This window comes from Castor canadensis, chromosome 3, assembly GCF_047511655.1.
Source record: "Castor canadensis chromosome 3, mCasCan1.hap1v2, whole genome shotgun sequence".
Classification (NCBI taxonomy): domain Eukaryota; kingdom Metazoa; phylum Chordata; class Mammalia; order Rodentia; family Castoridae; genus Castor; species Castor canadensis.
Window position 1 is genome coordinate 198,110,070 of NC_133388.1, and position 26,868 is coordinate 198,136,937.

Consider the following 26,868-nt stretch of genomic DNA (forward strand, 5'->3'; position numbering starts at 1 on the left):
AGGCCTTAGGCCAACTGTGGGGAGCTAGCCTGGAAAAGGACCTACAGGTTAAGTGACAAGTATATAGGCCCAAAAGGTGACAGCGAGACATCCAGTTGGGCATACTATGTACAACTCTACTGCCCTTATTTGGGTTGTGAAAGGAGGATAACTTGTTTAAAAGGGGAGGTCCACACCTCACATAAAATTGCCACTCTTTTACAAAAAATGGAAGCAACCCCCAGCTGCATATTTGATGCCTGTAACCCTGTAAATTTCACTATTTTCAACCTCAGTGAAACAGGTTGGAGAATTGGGAAATAGTCTGACATTCTAATCTACAAAAAGGAAACAGACCCCAGTACTTTGCATTTTCAACTAATCATGATCACTCATGAGAGCTCCTCATACCAGGTCTTTCACTCCTTTTACGAGGAAGCACAGTCCTTCCAAAACAAAAACAATCTCCAGTAACTAATCTCAAAGAAATTCAGGATTTTGATTGATCTGATATTAAATTTAAAACTGTCTTAAACACACTCTATGTGGGGAGACAACTTAGAAAGCTGAACAAAGTGAGGAAAATAAGTAATGAACAAAAGAACATGAACAATGTGATAGAAATTATTTATACAGGTGACCAAACAAATTCTGGAGCTGGACTATATAATAACTTCACTGGAAAGTTCACTAAAGGGATCATATTAGTTCATTTTATCATCACCGTGTCCAAATACCTGACAGAAACAACCAAAGGAAAGGAAGATTTATGTTGGTCAAAGGAGGGAGACTGTGTGGAGCACTCAAACCATGTCAGACAGGAAGCAGAGACCAACAGTGACATGAAGGGGCCAGAGCAAGACCCAGACCACAGGGACACGCTCCCAGTGACCTACTTCCTGAAGCCAGGCCCCGTCTTCCACAGTTCCAACGCTTCCCAACAGTCTGTTCAAATTGTGAATCCATCCATGGATTAAACCGTTGATTATCTCAGAGCCTCCTGATCTAATCACCTTTCAAGATCCCTCACAGACACATGCAGAGGTGGACTCTACTATCTCATATGTTTCATGATCCAATCAAATCAATAATCAAGATTAACCACCACAGGGTGAAACAGCAGAAGAAATCAGGTAAAAGAATCAAAGGAGGCAAAAAGTCTCTTGAAATTGTTGATCAGAGGAGAAAAAGAGAAAAGAATGATGACAAGTGAGCAGAGCCTAAGGGACTTTAGGGGACACTGTCTCATGGGCCAGTATACACCAAGCAGTTCTCAGAAAGAGAAGGGAGAGAAAAGAGCAGAGATTCCTTGAAGATACAATGGCTGATAGTTTTGGTAATTCAAAGTAAGAAAGGGATAGACAAACAAGTTGAATGAATTCCGGACGGATCCCCACCATAGACACGCTGTAGTGAAACCATCAAAAGTCAAAGAGAATCTTCAAAACAGTAAGAGAAAAGCAACTTTCCATATACAAAGGAATCTCCATAAAATAATCATTGGCTTGCCCAACAGAAGCCATGCCAACTGGAAGGCGGTGGACTAAAAAGCTGAAATTAGAATTCTCAAGTAAGAATGCTGCTATCATTGGGATCTTAGGTGTCCCCCCAGCTCTGGGTGGGAAAGGCTTGCTCCCCAGGCTGACATTGGTGGGAGGTGGTGAGCATAAGGAGGTGGGACCTCGTGGGAGGTGCGCCCTTGAGGTCGATGCTGGGACTGAGCCTCTTCCTCTTTTTCTCTTTCACTTCCTGGCTGTGGAGTTGGTTTTGCTCCACCACACACTCCTGGCCCGATGCACCGCCTTGCCCAGGCCTAGCAGAATGGGCCATTAAGACTGGATCATGGACCAGAACTTCTGAAACCTTTCTCCGAATAAGTTGATGGTCTCAGGTATTTCTCATACTGACAGAAAGCTGATACAACTACTATGGTCAGCAAACCTGACTTTAAAAAAGGAAGAGAAATGAAGGCTCGCTCAGTTAAACAAAGCTGAGGCCCTTCAAGAACAAAATGAAAGGACTGCCCTCATAGCTGGCCAGACCCCAAGTTCTGGTGGACCTATGTAGCCTTCCCAAATTCCCTGGGCCTTACCAAGTCCCTAGCCATGTGGGACTCAGCGGCCGGGGAGACCTCAGAAGCATGCCTAGATATGGCCACTGCACTCATCTTCCTCTCTGCATTTTGGGACAGGTGTCATGGCCTTGGTTGTCGGAGTAGGTAAGGGGAATGCAAGCCACATCTGGCTGCAGGAGCTACAGCTGAACAGGTTTAATGTACCTGGGGGACCCTACCTGCTGCAGAGTGGCATCATTATGCCCTTCTCAGGGAACTCTCTGATAGGACACAGGCTGGCCTTGGCACATCTTCTAACTCTCCCTCCTTTCTGTCCACCATGCTTCCTTCCTTCCACATTCAGTGGAGGTGTCCCGTTAGCACACGGACAGTGTGCGCTAGTTCTTCTACTTGTCTTTTCAATGGCAAGATCCTATGGCCTGGATGTAGCACGGTGAATTTAAACAGTCTCCTTTAATGAACACCTGTGCTGTTTCCAGGCTTTTTATATTCTACCAGCACTACAATTGTCCATAAAGTCACTCAGTACATACACAGGTATTCTGCAAGGGCAGCTCCCCCGCAGTGAGAGAGATGGTCAAAGGTTATTTGTATGTGCAATTTATATGGATGCTGTCCGGTTGCTACATCTGGCCAGTGTGAAATTCTGTGCAGGTGTAGTTGAGAGGTGAAAGCCTGTTCTGATGCCTTAGCCAGAAAAAAAAAAAAAGCACATTCTTATTTAACCCTTGAATTTTCTCCAGTCTGAGAGGTGCAAATAGGGCCTGGTGTACTTTTTAATTGGCATTTTTGGCGTATGAGTGAGACTGCATAAGTGTTTTTCTTTCTAGTGGATTTGTGTGTTGTTGTGTGTGTGTGTGTGGTACTGGGGCTTCAAATCAGGGTCTTCACCTTGATCCACTCCCCCAGTCCTTTTTTGTGAAAGTTTTTTTCGAGATATGGTCTCGTGAACTCTTTGTCTAGGCTGGCTTTGAATGGCAATCCTCCTGATCTCTGCCTCCTGAGTAGCTAGGATTACAGGCATGAGCCACCGGGGCCCGGCTCTAGTGGATATTTTTGTGATATCTTCATTCATCTCCTCATCTTTTGTCCACTTTCCTGTCAGCCTCTTAGGATGTGGTGAGATTAGTGCTTGTCAGTGATCAAAACTCAAATTTCTTCCCTATGTGCTCTTGGTGTCAGTATTCAAGGTAAGTAGAAGTGTGTGTTTTCAAGCAGTGTCTCAGTCCATTTGGACTGCTAGCACCCAATACAAAGAGTGGGAAATTTATAAACAAGAGAAATTTATTTCTCACAGTTGTAGAAGTTGGAAGTCCAGGCAAGCTTGGCGTCTGGTGAGGGCCCATTCCTCATAGATGACACCGCCTCAGTGTCTTCACATGGCACAAGGGAAAGAGGGCTCAACTCACCCCCTCAAAACCCTTTGTAACAAGACAATAATCTCACATCCCAGAGTGGGCCCTCATGGCCTAACTGCCTCCGAAGGGCTCCACCTCCTAACAGCATCACCTGGGGTGGACTTCAAATCCAGCAAATGTGGAGGGACACCCACACTCAAACCTCAGCCCCTGCAGTGCTGGGTGCTGCCATGCCAAGCACATTGTTGGAGAACAGACTGTGGCTGGCAGGCCCAGCTTCATTTCAGAGCCCAGACCTGACTATGGGATTCTCTGAGAGGTCCTGCATCAATGTAACCAGGAACATTCCTCATGCAGTGAGAAATAATTCTCTCACGCTGACTCCTTTGTTCTGCAAGAAGCAGATTTCTGTGTACCAATGACACACGTGGGGACCTGACATCCTCTTTTTAGGAATACCCTGGCCCTGGGTGTCTGTATGTGATGGGTCCCCAAGCACAGAAAAGCACTGGGCATGACAGATAGCTCATGATTAATCCCAGAATTTGTGAAGCAGAGAGAATCATGGTGCAAAGACATCCCAAGTAAAAGTGAGATGGCCCCATCTCAACAACAATAAGCTGGACGTGGTGGTGTAGCCGTAATCCCAACTACACAGGAGGCATAAAAGGAGGATCTTGTCTCAGGCCCAGCAAAAAGGGCTAGAGGTGTGGTTTAAGTGGTAGAGCATCCGCCTGGCAAGCTGGACTGCTGATGGCCTGAGTTCAAATCCTGGTACTGCAAAAAAATCCAAAAAAATCCAAAAAAACACCAAATGTTCCCCTGAGGCCTCTGACCATGCAGTCCACAGGATGTCACGTCCTGCTATAAGAACGCATGGAGTAGGGGAACCTTCGTCCCTACTCCTGGATATGGTCAGGCTTTTCTGTCACCTCCCTGGGATGCCCTGTCACGCATAGTAATGGAAACTCGGCATGCTGGACGGTGGGAGCCTGATGCTTCCTGAAGGGAGGGGCTGGAAGGGGAGCGCCCTAGGGGCGGGGCCGGGAGGGGCGGGGCTGGGAGGGGCGGGGCCGGGAGGGGCGGGGCCGGGGAGGGGCGGGGCCGGGGAGGGGAGGAGCCACTGGGGGCGGGGCGGGGCATGGTGCTCCGGAAGACGGCCGGCCTGGGTTGAGGGCTGACTTCTAGAACGTTCTGTGCAGGGCCGCGGAAGACTCGGAGCTGCTCCTGAGCAGCCAGGGACCGGGCTGGAGGCTGTCCTGGTGCTAAGGTGCCAGGCGGGGACACGGGCCGTGACCCCTAAGGGACGGTGACTGGCAGGGGAACCCAGGTCCCTAAGCCCAGTTGAAGGTGCCAGGCGGGGACGCGGGCCCCTAACCCTGAGGGACGGTGCTTGGAAGGGGGACGCGAGCTTCTGGCCCCAGGGAAAGGATCCAGAAGGTGGTCGAGGCCTTCCGACCCATGGAAGGTTCTAGAATGGTGACCCAGTCTCCTGGCCCCAGGGAAGGTTCCAGTAGCAGGGACTCCAGCAGGTTGGGGGGGGCGGGGCAGCGGTTCCAGTGCCCATAGTGCTCTGTGCGGCCTGCTGAGCATGGCCGGGCATGGGCTCCTTCCGTCCCTCCCCGCCGTCCTCCCCTCCCCTCCTCTCCTCCCCTCCTTTCCTCCTCCTCTGTTCTCCTCTTCTCTCCTCTCTCCTCCTTCCCCTCCCCTCCCCTCCTCCTCCTCTCTCCCCCCTCCCTCCCCTCCCCCTCCCTCCCCTCTCCCCCTCCTCTCCTCTCCCCCTCCTCTCCTCTCCCCCTCCCCTCCTCTCCCCCTCCCCTCCTCTCCCCCTCCCCTCCTCTCCCCCTCCCCTCCTCTCCCCCTCCTCTCCTCTCCCCCTCCTCTCCTCTCCCCCTCCTCTCCTCTCCCCCTCCCCTCCTCTCCTCCCCTCCTTTCCTCTTCTCCTCTCCTCCTTTCCTCCTCCTCTGTTCTCCTCTTCTCTCCTCTCTCCTCCTTCCCCTCCCCTCCCCTCCTCCTCCTCTCTCCCCCCTCCCTCCCCTCCCCCTCCCTCCCCTCTCCCCCTCCTCTCCTCTCCCCCTCCTCTCCTCTCCCCCTCCTCTCCTCTCCCCCTCCTCTCCTCTCCCCCTCCTCTCCTCTCCCCCTCCCCTCCTCTCCCCCTCCCCTCCTCTCCCCCTCCTCTCCTCTCCCCCTCCTCTCCTCTCCCCCTCCTCTCCTCTCCCCCTCCTCTCCTCTCCCCCTCCTCTCCTCTCCCCCTCCCCTCCTCTCCTCCCCTCCTTTCCTCTTCTCCTCTCCTCCTTTCCTCCTCCTCTGTTCTCCTCTTCTCTCCTCTCTCCTCCTTCCCCTCCCCTCCCCTCCTCCTCCTCTCTCCCCCCTCCCTCCCCTCCCCCTCCCTCCCCTCCCCCTCCCTCCCCTCTCCCCCTCCTCTCCTCTCCCCTCCTCTCCTCTCCCCCTCCCTCCTCTCCCCCTCCCCTCCTCTCCCCCTCCCCTCCTCTCCCCCTCCTCTCCTCTCCCCCTCCCCTCCTCTCCCCCTCCCCTCCTCTCCTCCCCTCCTTTCCTCTTCTCCTCTCCTCCTTTCCTCCTCCTCTGTTCTCCTCTTCTCTCCTCTCTCCTCCTTCCCCTCCCCTCCCCTCCTCCTCCTCTCTCCCCCCTCCCTCCCCTCCCCCTCTCTTCCCTCCCCCTCCCTCCTCTCTCCCCCTCCCTCCCCTCCCCTCCTCTCCCCCCTCCCCCTCCCCTCCTCTCCCCCTCCCCTCCTCTCCCCCTCCCCTCCTCTCCCCCTCCCTCCTCTCTCCCCTCCCCTCCTCTCCCCCCTCCCCCTCCCCTCCTCTCCCCCTCCTCTCCTCTCCCCCTCCCCCTCCTCTCCCCCTCCCCTCCTCTCTCCCTCCTCTCCTCTCCCCCTCCTCCTCCTCCCCTCCTCTCCTCTCCTCTCCTCCTCCCTCCCCTCTCCCCTCCTCTTTCCTCTCCCCTCCTCTCCCGTCCTCTCCTCTCCTCTCCCGTCCTCTCCTCTCCTCTCCTCTCCCCCTCCTCTCCTCTCCTCCTCCTCCCCTCCTCTCCTCTCCTCCTCCCTCCCCTCTCCCCTCCTCTTTCCTCTCCCCTCCTCTCCCCTCTCCCCTCCTCTCCTGTCCTCTCCTCTCCTCTCCTGTCCTCTCCTCTCCTCTTCCCCACCTCTCCTCTCCCCCTCCTCTCCTCTCCCCCTCCTCTCCTCTCCCCCTCCTCTCCTCTCCCCCTCCTCTCCTCTCCCCCTCCTCTCCTCTCCCCCTCCTCTCCTCTCCCCCTCCTCTCCTCTCCCCCTCCTCTCCTCTCCCCCTCCTCTCCTCCTCCCTCCTCTCCTTCTCCCTCTTCTCCTCCTCCCTCCTCTCCCCCTCCTTTGAAATATTTTCTTTCTGTTCTAGGAATATCCATGATAATTTAGAAAGATTCCATTTCTCTGTAGAGGAGGGCCCGTGGGCAGGGTGGGAGAAAGGATGGTGGGAGCAGGTAGCTGCAGAAAGGAGCCCTTGCCCTCCCTGATGAGTTGTGGCTCTCCTAATTTTCAGGTTCCCCATTCTTGCAGGAAATGATGCTCCCCTTCGCCTTACTCCTTGTTGTGGGGTTCCCGCACGTGGAAACCAACAGCAGCAATCCTCTTCAAAAATCTTGTGAGTGTGATCTCAAGACACTCACGTTTATGGGGGGATGTGAATTCAGCTGGGGCTAACCAGGGTCATTCCTCTGGAATTTGGGTCATCTGCGCCAGCTGGGGTGTACATTGTCAGGGCAGTTGGGGGGTGTTCATGAGCAGGGAAGAGGGTCAGGGAGAAGGAGGCTTCACTCACAGAGCAGCTGACTAGACCTGAGGGAGAGTCTGGAAGTGGCACTTCCCCACAGGAACAGCAGGAGTAGTTGTGTCCAGGCAAATCCAGGAGGATGCAGGCCTCTCAGGTGTAACCTGCCTATCTGGGAGGCTGGGCGTGCTCTGCAGAGCTCAGCAGTCCCACACATGGCTGCCTGAGGGTGATCTTGAGGCTTCCTCTGAGAGCAGGAGAGCTCCATGGTAGGCCTGGCTCTTGTCCTGGGAGTTAGTCTTGCAGAAAATTGCACTACACCCAGGACTGAGCTTTAAGGGCTTAGGGAAGTCCTTGGGTGGAAGGTGGGGCCAGCTGTCAGAGGAGGGTGGAGTGGGCTGCTAATGGGTGAAAAGGGATGTTAGAGCCAAACTACAGTGCTTCTTTTTCTTCCACAGGGACCTTCAATCTGAAATGCCATGAGTGTTCGTCCATAAACAACTTCGGCTGTGAGACTTTAAGGACGTGTGTGTATGAAATTAGGCGCTGTATGACAATCGCCATCCGTAAGTATCCTTTTGACATTTGGGGGTTTATCACCCCACCTGAGCAACTTGAAGGGGAATGACCATTGTGTCTCTGCAGCCAGCCCTGCTATTACCCTTCTGTTATCTTCAAACTGGGGGCATGTTCACAGACAAGGGGCTCAACCACTGATGGGACAGTGTGCATCAGATTGTCGGCCAGGTATCTGCAAGATAGGGCAGGCAGTCCATGAGCCCATGATGTGTTCAGGGGCGGGAATGTTACTGGCCCGTGGGTCTCCCTATTCATATGTGTTCACCCTGAGTGACTCTGTTGCCCATTTGGTTTGTGGCTGTGGGTAGGGAGTTTCCAACTAGCCAGGTACAAGCAGTGAACATGCCTTAACCCCTCAAGGTGATGCCTACCAGCAGTGGGTGAGGACAAAGCCAGAGATCAGTCTGTTTCTGCTTCACACTCCACGGCCTCTAGTATCTGAGAGATGTGCCTCTCCCTACTGCCTTACCAGCCAGAGACCCAATTACCATTTCAGCAATCAGGGAGGGCAGCCATGTAGGCCCTGGTGGACAAGAGGGGGCCTTATCTGTGGCCGTGCTCAGGACTCTTGCTCTGTCCCCTGGTGGCCTCCAAATCCCCATGCGCAGTTGCTCTTGCAGCTTCACGTGGCATTCTGTGTTTCAAGAGCAGTGCCGAATGACCTACGGATTGTTCCTCCTTCATCATAAGGAGTGCCATTGCCCTGTGATTATCTGAGGTTTGGGACATGTGCAGGAGGCTGAAAATCTGGCTGTGTTCCCACAGGGAGCCACTAATGGGCGTCTCGAGAGGCTGTTTTCACTTGGAAATGAGTGCTCCTGAAGGAGCCTGGGCAGTGTTCTTCTTGGAATCTGCATCTCTCTATGACTCTGTTAGAGTTGGATTTGCAAGCCTGTAAAAGTAGAGACTAGCACTCTGGAAGGTCACTGGGGCCTTATACAATGACAGGTTTCTATTGTGATGATCTTCTTTCCATCACAGCAACATACACCTGAAATACCAGCTGACAATGAGAAAGGTTTGGTGGTTTCTGTGCATGAACAGCTGGACCCGTGACTTTGGCCTCTGACTCCACATCAGGGCAGGAGTATGTCGTGGAGGAAAGCATCTCACTTTGTGGCCAGAAAGAAAAAAAAAACGGGGGGAGGAACAGGGACATCTGTTGTCCCCTTAAAGGCCATGACCTCAGTGGTCACCATTGGGAGCAACCAAGGAAAGAAGGGTACACAGGAGCGCTCTGAATTACTTCTTACAACTGAACCTGATTTCATTTGTCTTCACATGAAATACTTAATGAAAAAGAAATTAAGAACTAACATGTCCTTACATTAACATTAATCAGCCACATTTTGTAGCCTAGAACTTTTCAAGTGCACAAGAAAGAATATATTGTGTATTAGAGACATCCTTAAATGTTTCAACATAGTGTGAATTGATAGATTTAACCACTGCACGGAAATCCTTATGCACACACTCAGGCAAAGTCAGAATTCAGTTACTTATGTGAACAGCAATATTTTATGGAAATACAGGACAGCACTACAAGGAAGGTGTCAAGATCTACATGTGAATGCTCGAAATAACAGAGAATGAAAGTGGATTTTAAATATGACAGTTTATGACTGTCATAAAAGACAAAGCTGTCATTTTTTGCCTTCCAGTATTTATTCTCAGGAGAAAACAAAGCTAGCTACATGAGTTTCATCACCTGCATCACACAGTTGTATTTGGATGCTGTGAGATACAGAAAGAAGGAAGTGACACCCCCCCTCCCCCCAGCTAATTGACTTGGTCATGAGAGACATTCATCTCAATATCCTGTGTTTTCAACTATACATTGACAATTAACGTTCAGGTCAATGACTGAATTACTGTAGAATTTTCAGGTCTAAAAAACAGTTTTGTATACTAAATATGATTAAGAAATATGCTAGGATGTCTTAGAAATATAACAATTAAAGCTTATAAAGTAATACTACTACTACAGTAAACTTTATTTAACCATTTTATGTGCACGTTAGAATTTACCAAGTGATTTAGATGAGTTGTGTTATTTAATCCTAGTGAATTCAAATGGTAGCAGACTTGCACAAGAGTGCATACAGATTGGATTCACGTGAGCTCTTCTGACTTCTGATCTTTTGCTTTCATTCTATAAAATGTCATATTCTTCAAGAACTCAAAGTAGTTTTTTTCTACTACACGTTAAGCTAGTTTGTTGGTCATTACGGTATCTACTCTCAAGTTGCCATTTTAAACGCTTCTCTACATAGCTTCTGGATGCTACGAGGAAACAAAACTGACTATGGCTATAGACGAGGTACTGTTGAACTTTTTCTGGAAAGGACCAGATAGTAAATGATTTCAGCTTTGCAGACCATCTAGACACTGTTGAAATCACCCAGTTCTGCCTTCATAAAGGCAGAAGTGGCCATAGATGGTAAGAAAACATGTTCCAGGAAGTGTTTGTGTACAGATACACCCATCAGAGGGATATGTTATCAGAAAGAAATTGCATCTGATAGAAATGATAATTAAACGAGAATGGTGGGCATACAATTGTCTCGAGGTGAAAAATGAGATAAGCTGTCTCTTGCCACCTCCTGTGTTCCCCAGGCAATTGAAGCTCTCACTTCAGTTCGGCCAATGAAAGAGTTAAATGCACTGGGATTGGAAGTAGAGAAATTGACCTGCTGTTAGTCTTCACCAAAGACAACAAACTTTATCCAAGAATGACTGGCTTTATCATGGACACTGTGTAGACAGGAAGTATTTTACAAAACAATGTAAGAGGACCAGTTTTCTTCCATTATCACAAGAAACAACTAGTAAAATTTATGCCACAATACCATTTTTAAAAGTACCAGAAAATCAGCATGTAGAAAGACATCTAATGAAGTTTTGCAAGTTTTCAACACTGCAAATGCCAAAGAACTGTTGAGATCAAAGACTGAAACACCTGGAAGGACATACAATGTGTGTGGGTCGTGACACAAGGTAGAATAAAGGTAGCTATTCTTAGGCTGGAGGAGTAGCTCAAGTGGGAGAGCACCTACCTAACAAGTGTGAGGCTTTGAGTTCAAACCCCACTACCACTAAAAACAAAGAAAAAAGGAGATAGCTGTTCTCAAATTAATCTGCAAGTAAATAAAATCCCAACCAGAATCTCAACAGGAGTGACGGAGGATGGGTGGGTACACACCTGTGCTTGTGTTTTGAGAAGTTGATTCTGAGTATTTATTGAAATATAAAGGGCTCGGAATGGCCAAGGCAGTCTTACAGGGCGGGGGATGCTGCAGGATGGGTGCTCTGAACGCTCAGTATCTTTTGTTTGGTTTGACTAGTGAGGACAGTGTTGCACTGTATCAAGACTGGAAAAGTAATATTAGAAGAGGAACAAGCACAGGTAGTGAGTTCTACACCCCGATGGTGCTGTCACACAGTGCAGGGAGGAAGCTGCTGCTGACGTTAGGTAGTGATGTGTACACTAGGTGTCCATTTACAGTACCTGCACTGTGCAGCTCTCAGTGTAAATGCTGAACCAACAGAGCATTTAGAGGAAAATGTAGAACATATTTGTGTCCTTTCTGTAATTAAGAATTTAAGAACTGAACCAAACGGTGCTACTCCCATTCTAATACAATTGACAATTTGGATTGTATTAATTGTCACAACTTCTCCTAAGAGACCAATAAAAAAGTAAAATGCTAGCCATAGATGAGAATAAAGCGTTTCCAAACCTGTGTCTGCCACAAGATTGCTCGTCATATTTACTGAACTTCCCACAGATCAGTCAATGAAAAGCAGATCATCCAACAGAAATTTGAAGAAAAGACATAAAGGACATGTACCAGAAAATGCTATTTGAATGAGTAACAGATGTAAGAAAGTTGCTTGGTGTCATCTCCTTGAGGAAAATGCAGGTTAAAACCACACCATGGTAACACTTGACTAATATCCAACAAGACCACACCAAGTTGTCACAGTTTTGAAGTGTACAATCCTTTGGAGTAGAGACAGATCCAACCTCATCTGGAAAAATTTTAAACTACTGGCTAAAGCTGTCATATGCAGAAGAAAATTCCACCATTTCTCCTATGTACATACATAACAAAACATGTAGCCAGGCTCACCATAAGTCAATACAAGAATATTTATTGGAGGACTCCTAGGAGTAGAGGAAACCCTGAAACAACTTTAATGTCATCAATATAGACTGGCATAGTCACCAATGGGATTGTACAGCTCAGTAAGAGTGAGGGATATACAATAGGCGCAATAGGGTTGTGTTCCACTCACGGTGTTCAGTCGGGAGCCACCCCCAGTAGCGTACATAACGCATGACTTCTTGTTTGTACCATTCAAAACTAGGGAAAACTAAGACGTGGGCTGGAAAGCCGTGTCCCTCTTGACTTTGGCTGCTCAAAGCAGTGTCTGAGTGGAACAACAGAAGGAGGAGTCTGGGGCTTCCTTACAGCTCTAGCTCTGATTTTAGGGCTGGATCTGATGACAGTTGCATGCACACTGTGAAAACCTATTGAGCTTTTAATGATTGCACCTTATTCTGTAGAAGGTTGAGCTTCAGTGCACGCTTTACATGGAAAAGAAAAGAAAATGACTGACTTGATTTGGTCACGCAGCAAGACCCAGAGCCACGGATGACTGACTCATTTATGGCAAGTTTCAGAATAAATGATCTGTGTAAACACTAGAGACCACAAGGGGAAGAGATTGTCGCCCGGTGCAAACTGTTTAATCTGGGATTCTTGACGGAGGTCTCTGGTGGACCTCTGGTGGAGCTACCTCAACCAGGTAGCTCTGGTTGACCCAGGCCAGTAGTGATGGTGATCACATTAGTTGTGAGCCCTCGAGCGTAGACCCTCTGGTGAGGCCATCACATTGCTTGTGGAACTCTATTTGAAAGGGGGCATCCAGCCTGTGCTGGGAAGGAAGTTGGTGTGAAGGGACATCGACATGTGTGTGTGTTAGTGCAGGAGCTTGGGATACCAGGCAGAGGGCTGAGAAGGAGCTTCTATTTGGAGTTGGTTCCAGCTGCAGGAAGTGAGTGAAATGTAACATCAACATGTGCACTCTTCTTAAACAGCTGTGGAGTCTCTGGGACATTAGGAAAGCCTGATTCACGGTCTCCATTCAATTTATACAGCTCTGCAATGGTTAGGGGAAAAAGGCATCAGGACATCGCATTTGTATAGCTACATGACACCAGGATACCATGTTGGGAGGGACAGAGGCAGAGGTAAAGATGACAGCATAAGTTAAAACACCTTTGGAAGAAGTTTTCTTGGAGCAGTCAGCCGCTCTTATGGAGTTGTCTCCCCATGAAGAATTTAAGGCAATGACATAACATTTGGGAATGTAGAGTGTATGCATACACCTAGTTATGGTTGAATGTGCTTTGGTGTTTACCATCAGAAACCAATAATATTCATCTCTTCTTTTCTAGGTTTGAACTCTCGTGAGCTACTCGTTTACAAGAACTGTACTTGGAACTGCACGTTTGTATATGCAAGGGACTTGCCTCCTGAAACCCCAAGAAAACTCCCGAGAACGAATAGTTTCTTTTTTACCTTTTGTTGTAGTGGTATGACTTGCAATTCAGGAGGACCTTCTAATGTTGAGAGGGACTTGTTGACAGATTACACCACTGAGGAAGATCTGCCAGAAGGGACCATGCGCTTGGGGCAGTCTCAGCTTTTCCTGAGCCTCGCCTCCCTCCTGGTCAGCAGCACACTGTTGTGAAAGTCCTCCTCGGAGGGTCTGTTCCTCTCCCCCCAGTGCTTGGAGCACTTTGCTTTGTTGCTCCGTTGTGAACCAGGGACACTGATCTCTCAACCCTCAGTTGGCTTTTTGTAAGAAAGCAATAAAGAGCGTTGTTGGTTGAAAACATTCTGGAATGTTTGTTTCCTCGTGTATACTGAGGTACCCATAGTGGGGATTCTCCTCTGGATCTGCTCTTTTCTCCCCTGCTACGCCTCAGGAACGAGTCTGTGGTCTGGTTATTTGAATGATCTTTTCTCCTTCAGACATGGTGGACTAAATATTCATTGTGCAATTTTGTCAAGTGTGTTTTGTTGTTTTTGCACACAGAGATTGGGTAGTTTAGTCAAAAGACAAAATGCTTACGTGCTAATCTACATGTGGGCTGATAGGTCCCAGCTCTGCTCAGAGCATGGGTAGTGGAACCACCTGAGACTGGCCATCCTTGCAGCGCTCAGGTGTGTGTGGGGAGGGGAAGCAGGGAGGGTGCCTGGCAGTGAGCAGGACCTAGATCATCAGGGCCTGACATTCATGGCTGTGTTTAGTGGCCTGTGAAGTCAGACAGGCTCTGCAGAATCTGGTTGTCTTTGTAATGCCACCTGCCTCATGGAAGTGACACAATTCTTCCCCAAGTGCTAGCACCAGAGAAAGAGGACCTATTTGGTGAGGTTCTCTTTGGTGTAAAAATGTTTAGAAAATGTGTGCGTGCGTGCACATGTGATTTCGTGTGTGTTTGGGGTGAGGGACGTTTGGATGTTGAGAATTCTTGGTACTTTGAGGGACCTCATTCTTTGCTCATGAGGCCCTCAACTGATGGTTTTTGTTCTTTTAAGTGCTTTGTAGAATTCACCAGTGAGGCCATCTGGTCTAAGGCAGTTGTTTAACAGATCAGAAATGCCTGATACTGGTATCAGGGTGTCACTGCACCACTGAATGAGTCAGAAGTGTTGTCAACGCTTCAGCTCTTTGAAAAAGTGTGTTAATAATTTACCTTAATCTTTTAAAATGTGAATGTGCATTTGTGTGTGTGAGTGTGTGTGTTCTGTGGCTGGTGACTGTTCGTGTGAACATTGTGGACACGTCTGTGCATTCGGAGACAGGGAAGAGACACCCACCGTCATGGATGGGGACAGAGGGCTGGAGACAAGATGGACCAATCTCTGTAGAAGGACTTGGGTGTACTTGATGCTAGATCACACTGGATATCAGCGCAGGATTAGGTATGAAAGAGCATTTTGGGGGAAGCCTGTGAAGGATGAAGGGGCACAGTGTGGGCAGCAAAAAATGTGAGGCCCCAACCCAGGCCTATCAGCTGTGGGAGGAGAGAGACCCCTGACCCAAGGGGCCACTTGAAATGTTGACCAGGCCCCTGAGGCTTGGGCCAGCTGCTCAAATGGGTGCTCAGCAGGGGCTGCGCACCATGGTAGTCATCTGCTTGGAGCAGGGAGACAGCGCATATCGGGCAGGAAGTGTTCCTTCACCAGGCTCATGTGTTGAAGGAGGCTTGGTCCCCAGCTAGTGGTACTAAAACCCTGCATTGGTGCCCAGCTCGAGTACAGCACACAGGCACTTGATTCAAAGCTTCACACACCCTCGCTGACCTGCAATGTATCAAGCGAGGCTACCTTGAAGAAAGACACTTACCCTGGGGAAAAACATTTGATAAAATGACTCCTGTGAACACAGAGTGTTTGCAAAGAAGGAGAAAGTTATCTTAAGGAAGGACACCTGGCTTAGAGGGAGCATCTGATGGAACCCATCCTTTCTTTAGAGGGAAAACGGACATCTGTGCCACAGTGACCCAAATTTAATAAACTGACCAGACTCAACATTGGCCCCACCGATGTCAAAACAGAGTAACAGCAAGAGGGGTTGAAAGTCCCACGTGTCCAGAACAAAGGGATGCACTTATCCCAAGATGAATTTCAACCAAACCCCACCCCATGTTTTCAGCAGAGATACCCCCGACATCAGAGCACCCCGTGTGCCCACACTCATCCGGGTGGGCCCGCACTCAGTTCCTCTGCTTTTCTTTACCACAAACCTTTGTGGTCTCTACCTCAATATACCCTAAAGTTCATTTTTGCAGCAACATTGGGAACCCAGTAGTCCAGGGCCAGGTAGAGGCCTCTTCCCTTTTGGAGACCTCCCTGGAGCCTCCCGGTTCCGTGAATGGAATAATGCACCGAGGAGTCCATAGGTGAATGGGCTATTGGGAGGCTAGCTGGAGAAGGAAGATCACTATGGACATAGCTTTGAAGGGTGTTTCTTGTCCCCAACACTCCCTCTCCCTCTGTCTCTATCCCCTCTCTCTCTCTCTCTCTCTCACTCTTTCTCTCTCTCTCACCCACCCCCACTCTCCCTTGAGGTGAGCATCTTTTCTTCACCATGCCATCCAGCATGATGTTTGTGCCTCACCACAGACTCATAGCAATGGGGTCATTGATCATGGCTGAAGACTGAAAGCGTAAGCTAAAACAAACCCTTCCTCCCTAAGTTGTTTAGCCCAAGTATTTTGTTGAGGTGACAAAAATCCGACCAACACAGCACTGAAGGGCCTGTGTCCACTCTATTCCCCAAACTCAGGGGAGTCATGACCACTGTGCCCATCATCTGTGCTTGGCTCAAGTCATGCTTCTGCTTTTCCAACAGGGGGTGCAAGAGGGAGCCTGGGCACTGATGGCCAGGGGCATCTCTCAGCCCTGCGCCAATTAGGGTGAGTGAGTGTCCGACTCCAAGGTCAGGTCCTGCCCAGAAGGTGCCAAAATGTGTGTCATACGATCCCGGAAAAGAACTGAAGGGCTCCATGCTCAGAGAGGGCAACCCAAGGGGACATTCCCGAAGACACTTGGCCACATTCGTCAAGGACCCCACCCTGATGAGCTCCTGTTCACCCTTCCTGGCCCCCACTCCAGCTATTGTGGTCACTGGTAAACAGAAATCCAGATTCTTACATCTCACATGAGGTATCCAAGCAGGACATGTAGATGTTGTGAAGGTGATATCAAAAGTTTATTAAAGGTTTGGGGAAAATGTCACTAACAGCCATGATGGGCCAGCAAAAAGGTGAAAGCAGAGACTGCTATTCTGTATCCAGGCCCTTTTAAAACCTTGCTAGGCTATGGGGGAGCAAAATACGGTGGTTCTGGATCACGAGTCAGCAGCGAATGGGGGATTTGGGTGTCCCTGTGCTAGGATGGTGGTGCAGGGTAAGATTTGAAAAATCTGCACATATTTGCAATTGAAAGGAGGTTTGGCAGATATTAAAAGGTTTTGCAATTGAAAGAGAGATCCCGAGAGTAAGAAAAATGTTCAATCTGAAATATAATATTAAATCGTAAGAGTTCTGGTCTCTCCCTATTTTAGCCTGCCTCAATTTCCTCCTACGTTCTTCTTCAGCATCTGCTTTAGTGCTGACCAGAGGCTGCAGACCCTGCAATTGTTTCTCCTACTCCTATCCTTCAGGTCTCATTTAGTCATCAGAAGGTGTCTGTTATACAGATCTTTGACCAACCCACTCAAGGTTACTCATAGGGAGCTTGTTCATCTGCAGAGATTGGCAGACTGTTGCAGCAAGATTTGAACCCTAAAGGCTTTTATCCTGGAAGATGTAAATCTGGTGAACAAGTTCAGATGGCATGACCGAAACATTAGCGCTGACAGAAGCATCAGAATGTGCCTGGCCAGGTGCAGTAGCCAGGATGCACAAATTTAAGTCTTAAACCATACGAATAATACTCTTTTTCTAGGAAAAAAGACAAAGCCTATCCTTTTTTTTGCTGTCAGAGGATCTAATTTTTCATTTGAAAAGTGACTACTGTCACAGAATCTATTGGTTACTTCTCATATAGGTGTCTATAACTGTAGCTATTGATAATCCAGTTAGAAGGGGGATGAGTTTATTGGTCCTCTTTGTTCAGATTACCACTGTAGTGGGACAGTTAATGACTTGATTGTTTGGGACAATAGCTACATCAGGGGCCAGGTGTTCCAGGGGATAGATGCCAATTCAAAGATAATCAATAGGAGTTGTTCCATACATATCTCTAATGAGGAGTTAACCACCACTACAAAGTACCATGTAAGAAAAGTAGGGAAAAGTAAACAACTCCATGAGCATGAACTATTAAAAGGATATAGCTGGAGGTAGTAGAAATAGCTGTATTGCCTCTGCTTAAACAGAAGGCCCTGGCCAAAGACACAAGTTTACCCTTTGCCATAAGCCTGAAAAGCTTATTACCAGATAACACAGGCATTAGAACCCCCTTTTAAGCCTCTCTGCTTGGGTTATTCTTGCAGGTCTGGCATAACTGACTACATCTAGATGTACAGGAAATCCCCTCGTTGTGTAGTCCCTTTAAACTGTTTCTCTTGACAGTTGCTTCTGAAGATTTCTTTGGTTGATTTTGGTCCTTCTTTGCCAGGATTAGCTTTCTCCCAGGACGTCTAATATTGTCCTATGTTGGAAGGAAGTAGTACAACAGACAGGTCAGGTGGAAGTCATTGTCAATGAGACCTCTTTGGCCAAATTTAAGCAACAAAGGATTTAAAAGCAGTGGCTGTTAGGCTGGTCTCAATTAAGTCTAATTCAGTCTGTCCTATTGCGGATGTACGGCCACCTTAAAAGTGCTGTGGAATGTCAATGAGCAACAGTTGTAAAGCTTTACAAGGAAAGTACAAAGCAACACCAATACTTTAGAATGTTTGGGTTGACAGACAAGCACTTGTCAGAGTCATGTTCCATGAGCTTGTCTATAAATCCTCCGGAAGGCTCATAACTGCAACAACAGACTGAAAATAACATGGTTAAAATTCTGAAGAACAGCTTAGTGACTGACAGAACAGTCTAATTGCTTGCATTGTATATAGCAATATTAATCCTCACATTACAATTGGGAACACATGCACAAACTTGCAAAAAGCTAGCATCACTAACAGCTTTAATATGGGAGCCACCAGCTTGGTACAGTGTCTTTTTACAACTCTGTATTTTAGAGGGCTTTTATACTTGAAGAGCACAAATACATCTAACATTTAAGGAGCCAGTAACAGCTGGCATCACAGTTTAAGCCTTGAATTTTGGCTAGGTAAACAACAGGTGTACAGTACTGACAAAACAGAAACTCTAGGTTTCTCATCCGTTAGGGGAAGACAGTGTTAGTAATCCCAAACAGTCCCTATTTTTTTTTCACAGTACTGGGGCTTGAACTCAGAGCCTTCACCTTCAGCCACTCCACCAGCCCTATTTTTGTGAATGGTTCTTTGAGATAGGGTCTCGCAAACTATTTGCCCAGGCTGGCTTCGAGCTGCAATCCTCCTGATCTCTGCCTCCTGAGTAGCTAGGATTACAGGGATGAGCCACCAGTGCCCAGCACAGTCCCTGTTTTTAATGCTCAATTGAATATCATGTATATAACAATGTTTATCTCAGCAAGACAAACAGATGTCAGCCCCAAATGGCCAGCCTCTTAGCATTGACCATGAATAGCAGAAATGTCAAAGACCCTATCAACCATCTTTTTTGGTCTTTTTAATATATACATAAAGAGAACTACAGCTGTCTACTATACATGTACTAAACTTATTTACTTTTAACTCTGTAATGCTTGTATAATGTTTAGATAATTTTTACTTTAAACTCAGTTTTCACAATAGTTAAAAAACCTAACAAAACTCAATAGAGGGCACAGGCAGTTATTGAGGAGGAGGAAACATCACAATGGAGAAATCACATCCCATAGTGCTAATGGTAACAGGATGGCTTGGGACATACAGCAGGGCTTTTCTGATCTGCATGCAGTCCCTGAGGCCCAAAATATTACAGACTCGGTCACTGAGAGTTAATGACACACACCCCCAGTCTTTTAGGACTAACCATCTCATTTTTTATAGTCCTTGATAAAAACTTGAGGTCCCTGGACCTCTGTGCAGCAGCCCCCTTTGAGAGTGCATCTCGGCTTTGTTTTCACATAATTTAATTTGTCTTATCCCTATCAGTTACCTAGATAAAACAGAAACTCTTTTTGAGACATACATCAGTACATTAAAATTTGATCTTAGGTTGTAGCTTTAAGACATTCTTCAAGTAAACTTTAAATTATAGCCAACTTAACCACACACATAAATTTACCATAATTTGCATCTTGAAACAACTTCTACAAAACCCGGAACTTAGATTATGTTGTTTTTAATAAAATATTCTTACTAACCTTATACTTTAAAACAAAACCCAATAAGAAAAGCAATTGTAAACTACCTTTTTCTATATGATATCAATCTATAAACACATTGGTTAAAAAACTAATTATAAAAGAGAATCGAATGCAAATTATATTTAAAGTAGAATAAAAGAGATCAAGATTACTGTCCATGAATTTTTCAGTCCTCAGGCAGAGGATAATTTTGAATATCTGCATTTTACTTAGAACTGATTGGGATAAAAACATTAGATAATGTTTTGAAGAGACAACAATTTTTACACATTAGCATTATAATCATAGTTTAAGAACCATGGCAAAGATGTTTGCATATACAGAGAGATGTTATAACTTAGGCCTGCCAAAAATGTCAATTTAAGCATGCATATATGAGCTCAAAAATGTAATAATTTAATTTAGTGGCAAGAAATACATTGGTAGGGGACATAAACTAATAGACATACACAAAATATACACAAAAACAATTACATTAATTCAGAATTCACTCTTAAACCATCCTTTTGCCATTATTCTAGATTTTTCTTGGAGGCAAAATAGACTTAGCATTTTTTATTCTTCAAGTAGCTTACCACAGACTTCCAGCATGAACACCCTAGTCTTGCTCAACCCTTGGATCGGACATTAAAGACACCACATACAAAACCTGCATTAATTTAGAATAGTAAGTCAGTTGCAGTTTTCCCTAGGAAATAGCAGGGTGGCACCAATCACGTGCCGCCCATCCAACACCATTACAAAGATGGCTGCTGTGGGGCCACTTGAAGAAGACATGGTAGCTCCGTCACGATGGCAGTCTTTCCTGTGGCTTTCAAATGGACCATAAAGCCACGTTACATGAAGTATACAAGCCCAAAACAAAATGACAAATGAGAAGCTTGTGAATTCATCTGGCCTTTAACTAGTAGCGCAGAAAGGAAAGAAAGTCTGAGGAGAGTAAAAGGATAGAATCGTAAGGAATGGAATTTTCCAGGTCAGGAGAGTAGCAAACCCATTTCACAGGTTACCACAGGCAGTTCTTCTTATCTCTGGCAGTCAGGCTGCAAGCTTTTTTCCCATTAAACTGAAAGGGATAAAGAGAAGTGGTTTTCACTGGGGTAGAACATCCAAAAGCCCTAGGAGTGTCCTCGTTGGGCTTATAAAAGTAATGGACTTCAAGCCATCTTCCCAAATTTAACTGCTGGATAGTCATCTCCATCCGTTGCTCAAGTATGGGCGCCCTTCCTTCTGTTTCACTTTCCTCCAGGGATCATGTCTGCCCCTGCATGAGGGGTTCTGGGATAAAGTACTGGATTCAGAGTCCAGAACACTAATGAGAAAAGGGCTGGTGGAGTGACTCAAGTTGTAGAGCCCCTGCCTAGCAAGTGTGAGATCCCGAGTTCAAACCCCAGTACTAGAAAAAAAAAGTAATTGTAGAATGTGCCAGAAGACATGTGTCATCTTGTCATTTGAGCATTCAAGGACAGGATGGATGACTGTGCTGAGACCCCCATGTGGCTCTAGTAGGATGAGTGTGAGGTCTGTGAGTGTAGCTGGAAAGTGTCAACCCACACTATGGGAATGGGGGCCACCCTTTATGGAGGCTCACCGCCTATCCCGACACCAGGTCTCTTTCTTTTGGGCATGGTATCTGCTATCTTTCTGGCTCTTGAGGTGGTACAAACCAGATGAGAGGCCCAAGCAACCAGCCCCTTGGATGAGCACTGGAACCTGGGATTCAGCTACAGTGACCAACTGTCTCCCTTGTCCCAGGGTGGAGGTGAGGGGTGGTTATGGGATGCGGGACTCTTGGTGCTAAAAAAGGAAGGGCCCAGGCAAGACAGCATACCTGCATTGACCCTTTCCAGCCCACTCTGCTCTGACCCTGGTGACCGAGTTTGGGGGCAGAAATGAGGCCAGGGTGGGAGGGATGTACTAGAACCTGTGATTATCAGCTGAATAATTATCATCTCCAGGATAATTAGCCCCCATCAGCTTCCCCTGAGCGTGGGGTTGGCACTGGGGAGCAGTCCAGCCAGGGCTGGGCCCACAGTGGGAAGCTGGAGAGACAGGTGGAGGGCCATTGGGCAAGGACCAGAGCTGACCCCCTGGGGACAGGAAGAGCATCAAGGTCAGACTAGGGTCATCGTGGAGAACCTGACAGGAAAGATAGTGGGAAGCCCCAAGCCAGGGCACTGCTGAGGTCACACCGGGAAGGACAGGCTGAGTCAGGAGGTGGGGACACTATCTGGCTGGGGCAACTTTGTACTCAGGACTAATCTTTCCTGGGAGATGGACAGCACAGCATTCATGCCGGACAGAATGCTGTCTGCTATGCTTTGACTAAGTATCCCCCAAAGCCCATGTGTGGAAGGCTTGGTCTCCAGGCCAGGGCACTACTGGGAGGTGGTGGAAGCTTTAAGAGGTGAGGCTACTGTATAGCTATCCTTATCTCAACCAGCAAAAACCCTTGTTCCTTTCTATTATTGCTTATACTCTCTCTTCAACAAAATTAGAAATAAGGGCAAAATAGGTTCTGCTGGGTATTGAGGGGGTGGGGGGGAGAGGGAGGGGGTGGAGTGGGTGGTAAGGGAGGGGGTGGGGGCAGCGGGGAGAAATGAACCAAGCCTTGTATGCACATATGAATAATAAAAGAAAAAGGAAAAAAAAAAGAGGCGAGGCTAGTGGGAAGAAGTCCAGTCAGTGAGGGCATGGCTTTGAAGGAGGTATTGGGACACTGGCACTTCCAGTTGGTCTCTTTCATTCCTTGGCCTGCCTCCACCTTGCATTTCTACGTGACATGCTGCCTCACCACAGGCTCAAACCACCATGCCTACAACCTTGGACTGAATGCTCTGCAACCATGAGACAAAGCATTTTATTTTAATGATGACTTGTGTTAGTTACAGTGTCTGCTTAAAATGGCAGATTACAGGGAGGGCTGCCATGGCTATAGAGAATTGTAGGAGCTACAATTTTTCCATTGAGTACCATCCTAGAGTTCATCATATTTGAGCCTCAGTATAAAGTCTGTGAAGTTTTGTCAGTGGGTCCATTCCAGCAACTGCCAACCTTAATTTTAAACCTAAGCTGATAGAGGAACAAAATCCATTTTTTTTTCTGGGCAGTACTGGAATTTGAACTCAGTGCTTTACACTTGTTAGGCTCTACCACTTGAGCCATGCTTCCAGCCAGAGGAACAAAATCTTTTCATTGCTCTTTTATCATTCCTTACGTAAGTTCTTTTAGTATATAAATTCTGCTATATATTTGTTTGATAAATACTAATTATATATAATTTGTTATATATCAAATTTTGGTATACAAATTTGGGATTTTTAATTGTGCCAAATCATGCAACTTTGTTTTAATTTGTTTAATAATCATAAACTGTGTATGAGTTTACACATAAACCAGCATAACATGGTTATACTGTTATGTTTGGATCTCAAATGTCTTCCAAATGCCCATATGTTAAAGGCTTGGTTGCAACTCTTGGGGATATACCCAAAAGACTGTGACACAGGTTACCCCAGAGGCACCTGCACACCCATGTTTATTTCACCACTATTCACAATAGCCAAGTTATGGAAACAGCCAAGATGCCCCAGCACTGACGAATGGATTAAGAAAATGTGGTATCTATACACAATGGAATTTTATGCAGCCATGAAGAAGAACGAAATGTTATCATTTGCTGGTAAATGGATGGAATTGGAGAACATCATTCTGAGTGAGGTTAGCCTGGCTCAAAAAACCAAAAATCGTATGTTCTCCCTCATATGTGGACATCAGATCAAGGGCAAACACAACAAGGGGATTGGACTTTGAGCACATGACAAAAGCGAGAGCACACAAGGGAGGGGTGAGGATAGGTAAGACACCTAAAAAACTAGCTAGCGTTTGTTGCCCCCAACGCAGAGAAACTAAAGCAGATACCTTAAAAGCAACTGAGGCCAATAGGAGAAGGGGACCAGGAACTAGAGAAAAGGTGAGATCAAAAAGAATTAACCTAGAAGGTAACACCCACACACAGGAAATCAATGTGAGTCAATGCCCTGTATAGCTATCCTTATCTCAACCAGCAAAAACACTTGTTCCTTCCTATTATTGCTTATACTCTCTCTTCAACAAAATTAGAGATAAGGGCAAAATAGTTTCTGCTGGGTATTGAGGGGGTGGGGGGAGAGGGAGGGGGCGGAGTGGGTGGTAAGGGAGGGGGTGGCGGCAGGGGGGAGAAATGACCCAAGCATTGTATGCACATATGAATAAAATAAATAAATAAATAAATAAATAAATAAATAAATAAAGGCTTGGTGCAGCCTTGGTGCGATTGAGAGGCAGTTGGAACCTTTAGCAGGTGAGATTAGTGGGAAGAAGTTCAGTGCTTGGGCGTCCTGGTCTTGATGGGAATTGTGGAATCCAGTGCCTTCTTCTCTCTATCTTTGCTTCTTGGACACCATGAGGTGAGCAGCTCTACTCAACAACCATAAGCTTCCACCATGATGTTCTGCCTCACCACAGATGTAAAGCAACCATGCACTGCGATCTGTGGTAAATCTTTCTTCCTTAGAAGCTTTGTCACAGCAACGCAAAGGTGACTAATACATACAGTAAGATTTAAAATGTAGGGGATATATATATATATATATATATATATATATATATATATATACATATAATGCACATAATTGAATTTTCATCTTTTTTGTTTTTTCTGTATTTAGGGTTTTTTTTATTGTTGTTGTTTTACTCTTTCCTCCTTTTTTATCTTTTCAGCTTTTAGCCCCTTAAAAGTTGTATAGGTAGGCAATGACCTTTCCCAACTGGATGAGGAGATCCCTCAGGTGGAAAAATAACATATTAACCCCAAAATTCATTAGCTTGGCTTCCATTTCTAGGAAGATAACTTTCTTTTCTCTCAGTTCCCAGGAATTCTCTCCCTTGAATGTTTACATTACAAACCCTTGGTGGTATCTGTGGTCTGCTGAGAGCAGTGACCTCCCTTTCTATGAAGGCCCAGTCCACCTCCCAAGAACCGAGGTACACCCAGGTCAGCAGTACTGGATACCGCTTGGTGTTGCAGCTCAAGCTCTGACTGGGACCTTCACAAGACCACGCAGCACACCCAGACCTGAGGCCATTGACTGAGCATCTTATGAACTGAACCTCAGCACATCAGAGTCTGAGGGGAACCAGAACCAAATGCTCCTTTTCTTTCCCCTTCGTCATGGAGCACTGAGCCACAGGCCTTTAGCGATGGGAGAGGTTCAACCAGAGACAGAAGCCAAGCAGGCAAAAAGCCAAGTGCTGAGGTCAATAGTATCACTAAGGCCTCTCCATGCCTTGGTCCCAGAGCTAATGCCCTAATAAAATGTGGCTGGCATCTCACTCTGGCCTCTGAAGGACACACCACCATCCTTTCATCACACTGGTCAGGCTGGCATGCATAGGAAAATAGCAGCTCCTTCTGCTCCTCCACTGGCCTTTGTGGCCTGGTCACCTGCCAGGCATGTCCCTTGGCCCATGAAGAGAAGTCACAACTCACTTCTTCATAGCCGCCTTTCCTAAATTTAACTAGTTCATTTAAAATGGGCTATCCTGGGAACCTTGTCTCTGAATGTAGGAGGAATGTACAATGCACACTTGGAACCAGGAAGACTTAGCCTTTCCTTAGTGAACTTGCAGTGGGAGCCCAGGAAGTCCAGGCCACTGCCACACATGAGTCACATAAGAGCAAGTGTACCCCTCCAGCTTGGGTCTGAAGTCAAGTCCACTGAGGTCAGGGCTGAGGAGTGCCATTTGTCTAAATGCAAGAATGGTGCTCCTGGGACACCTGTTGGTTGCCATCAGTTGGAAACCAGGAAGACTCTAGTGACACACTGTTTCTGTGGGAGTCCGAACTGCCCATCTCACTGCACCATTGATTAAGCTCAAGTGCTGTATCATGAAGGTCAAGTGAGCCTAACAGATAACGAGACTATTGCCCTTGAACACAATGTTGCTTACTCTGCATGATATGTGCCATGCCACACGTTGCAGGTACAGATGCAAAAGCACAGAGGAGGGGAGTCAGCGGGCAGAGGAGTGGGAGTGGAAAACATGGGCAAGAACCTTATTGTGGGCCTGGGAGAAAGACTAGGACAGGCAGGGTGAGGAGGCTGGGGACCAGCCAGTCTGCATATATCCATAGTCTCTGGAAATTGGTTGTGAATAGATTCCGGCCTTAGCTCTGGGTGGGTCGGGGGATAAAGGCACAGGATAAAAGCCAAGAGTATGAGAGCCCCTGAGAGGCAGTGGGTAGGCTGGAGATGCTTGGTTTGCATGGAGAAGGAAAACTGCCCAACTCTTCCCTCATGCCCTAGGAATCACCAGCTTTGCTGGGGCCAGCTTCCTCAGGGGTTAAAGCAGCAGAATCCTAAGATAAGAGGCAAGGCTAATGCGCTGCCATCCTTCAGAGGCAAGAGACAGATTTATTCCCCCAGCACACCATGCTTCCAGGTCTTTACTCCCACCTCCAGTGCCCAGGAACAGCAGTCTGTTTCCCCAGCCTTGGGTGCCCTCAGAAATAAGCACATGGGTACAGACCTAGAAGTGTCTGAGAACAGGCCAGGATTGAGCAAGAGGGTGGGCTTCTGGAGGGTACACAGACAGGGGCAGGTGGCAGGACTGTCCAGAGTGGTCAGAGCTGATTGCACCACCACCCCAAGGATGTGCAATGAATCTGGGCTGCATCATTCTCCCAAGGTCAGCTCTGACCTTACGTGGGGCTGGGCACACAGCAGACATGTCATTACCCATCAAGGTCTTGCTGAAATGGCCTCTGCAGCCCTTATGTAGTATCAAAGCTGGAGTCATCTCCAAGACATTGAAGTTGGAGACTTAGACTAAGGTAACAGATGGTTTATACACATGTCATACATCATGCATTTTGGACCTACTTTCCAGTGAAGCTGAAGAAAATTTCATATGCACATGTATGTTTAATAGTTATGTGTACACACACTTACAACCACTCACAATCATGGAAGAGCCTAAAGATATAAATCAAATGAAGGAAAACATCCCTCAGGGAGATCCACTAAAATTTGGTGAGCATATGGAGCATCCATGGTGAGTGAACCAAATCTGTGCTTTGCCTTCCC

The 26,868-nt window shown here is 47.1% G+C and overlaps 1 protein-coding gene across 1 annotated transcript; it reads left to right on the forward strand.

Moving 5' to 3' along the window:
• Positions 1-6,964: 6,964 nt before the first annotated feature.
• On the forward strand, positions 6,965-13,538 carry Gml (glycosylphosphatidylinositol anchored molecule like). Its single transcript, XM_074067000.1, has 3 exons — positions 6,965-7,046; positions 7,631-7,738; positions 13,216-13,538. The coding sequence occupies exons 1-3, from the start codon at positions 6,965-6,967 to the stop codon at positions 13,509-13,511; spliced, it is 486 nt and encodes a 161-aa protein (XP_073923101.1). The 3' UTR covers positions 13,512-13,538.
• Positions 13,539-26,868: the final 13,330 nt, after the last annotated feature.

Coding starts and splice junctions, on each gene's coding strand:
- Gml (XM_074067000.1), top strand. CDS start 6,965: ATGATGCTCCCCTTCGCCTTACTCCTTGTTGTGGGGTTCCCGCACGTG. Junction 7,047..7,630: donor CAATCCTCTTCAAAAATCTT/GTGAGTGTGATC, acceptor TTTCTTCCACAG/GGACCTTCAATCTGAAATGC. Junction 7,739..13,215: donor CTGTATGACAATCGCCATCC/GTAAGTATCCTT, acceptor CTTCTTTTCTAG/GTTTGAACTCTCGTGAGCTA.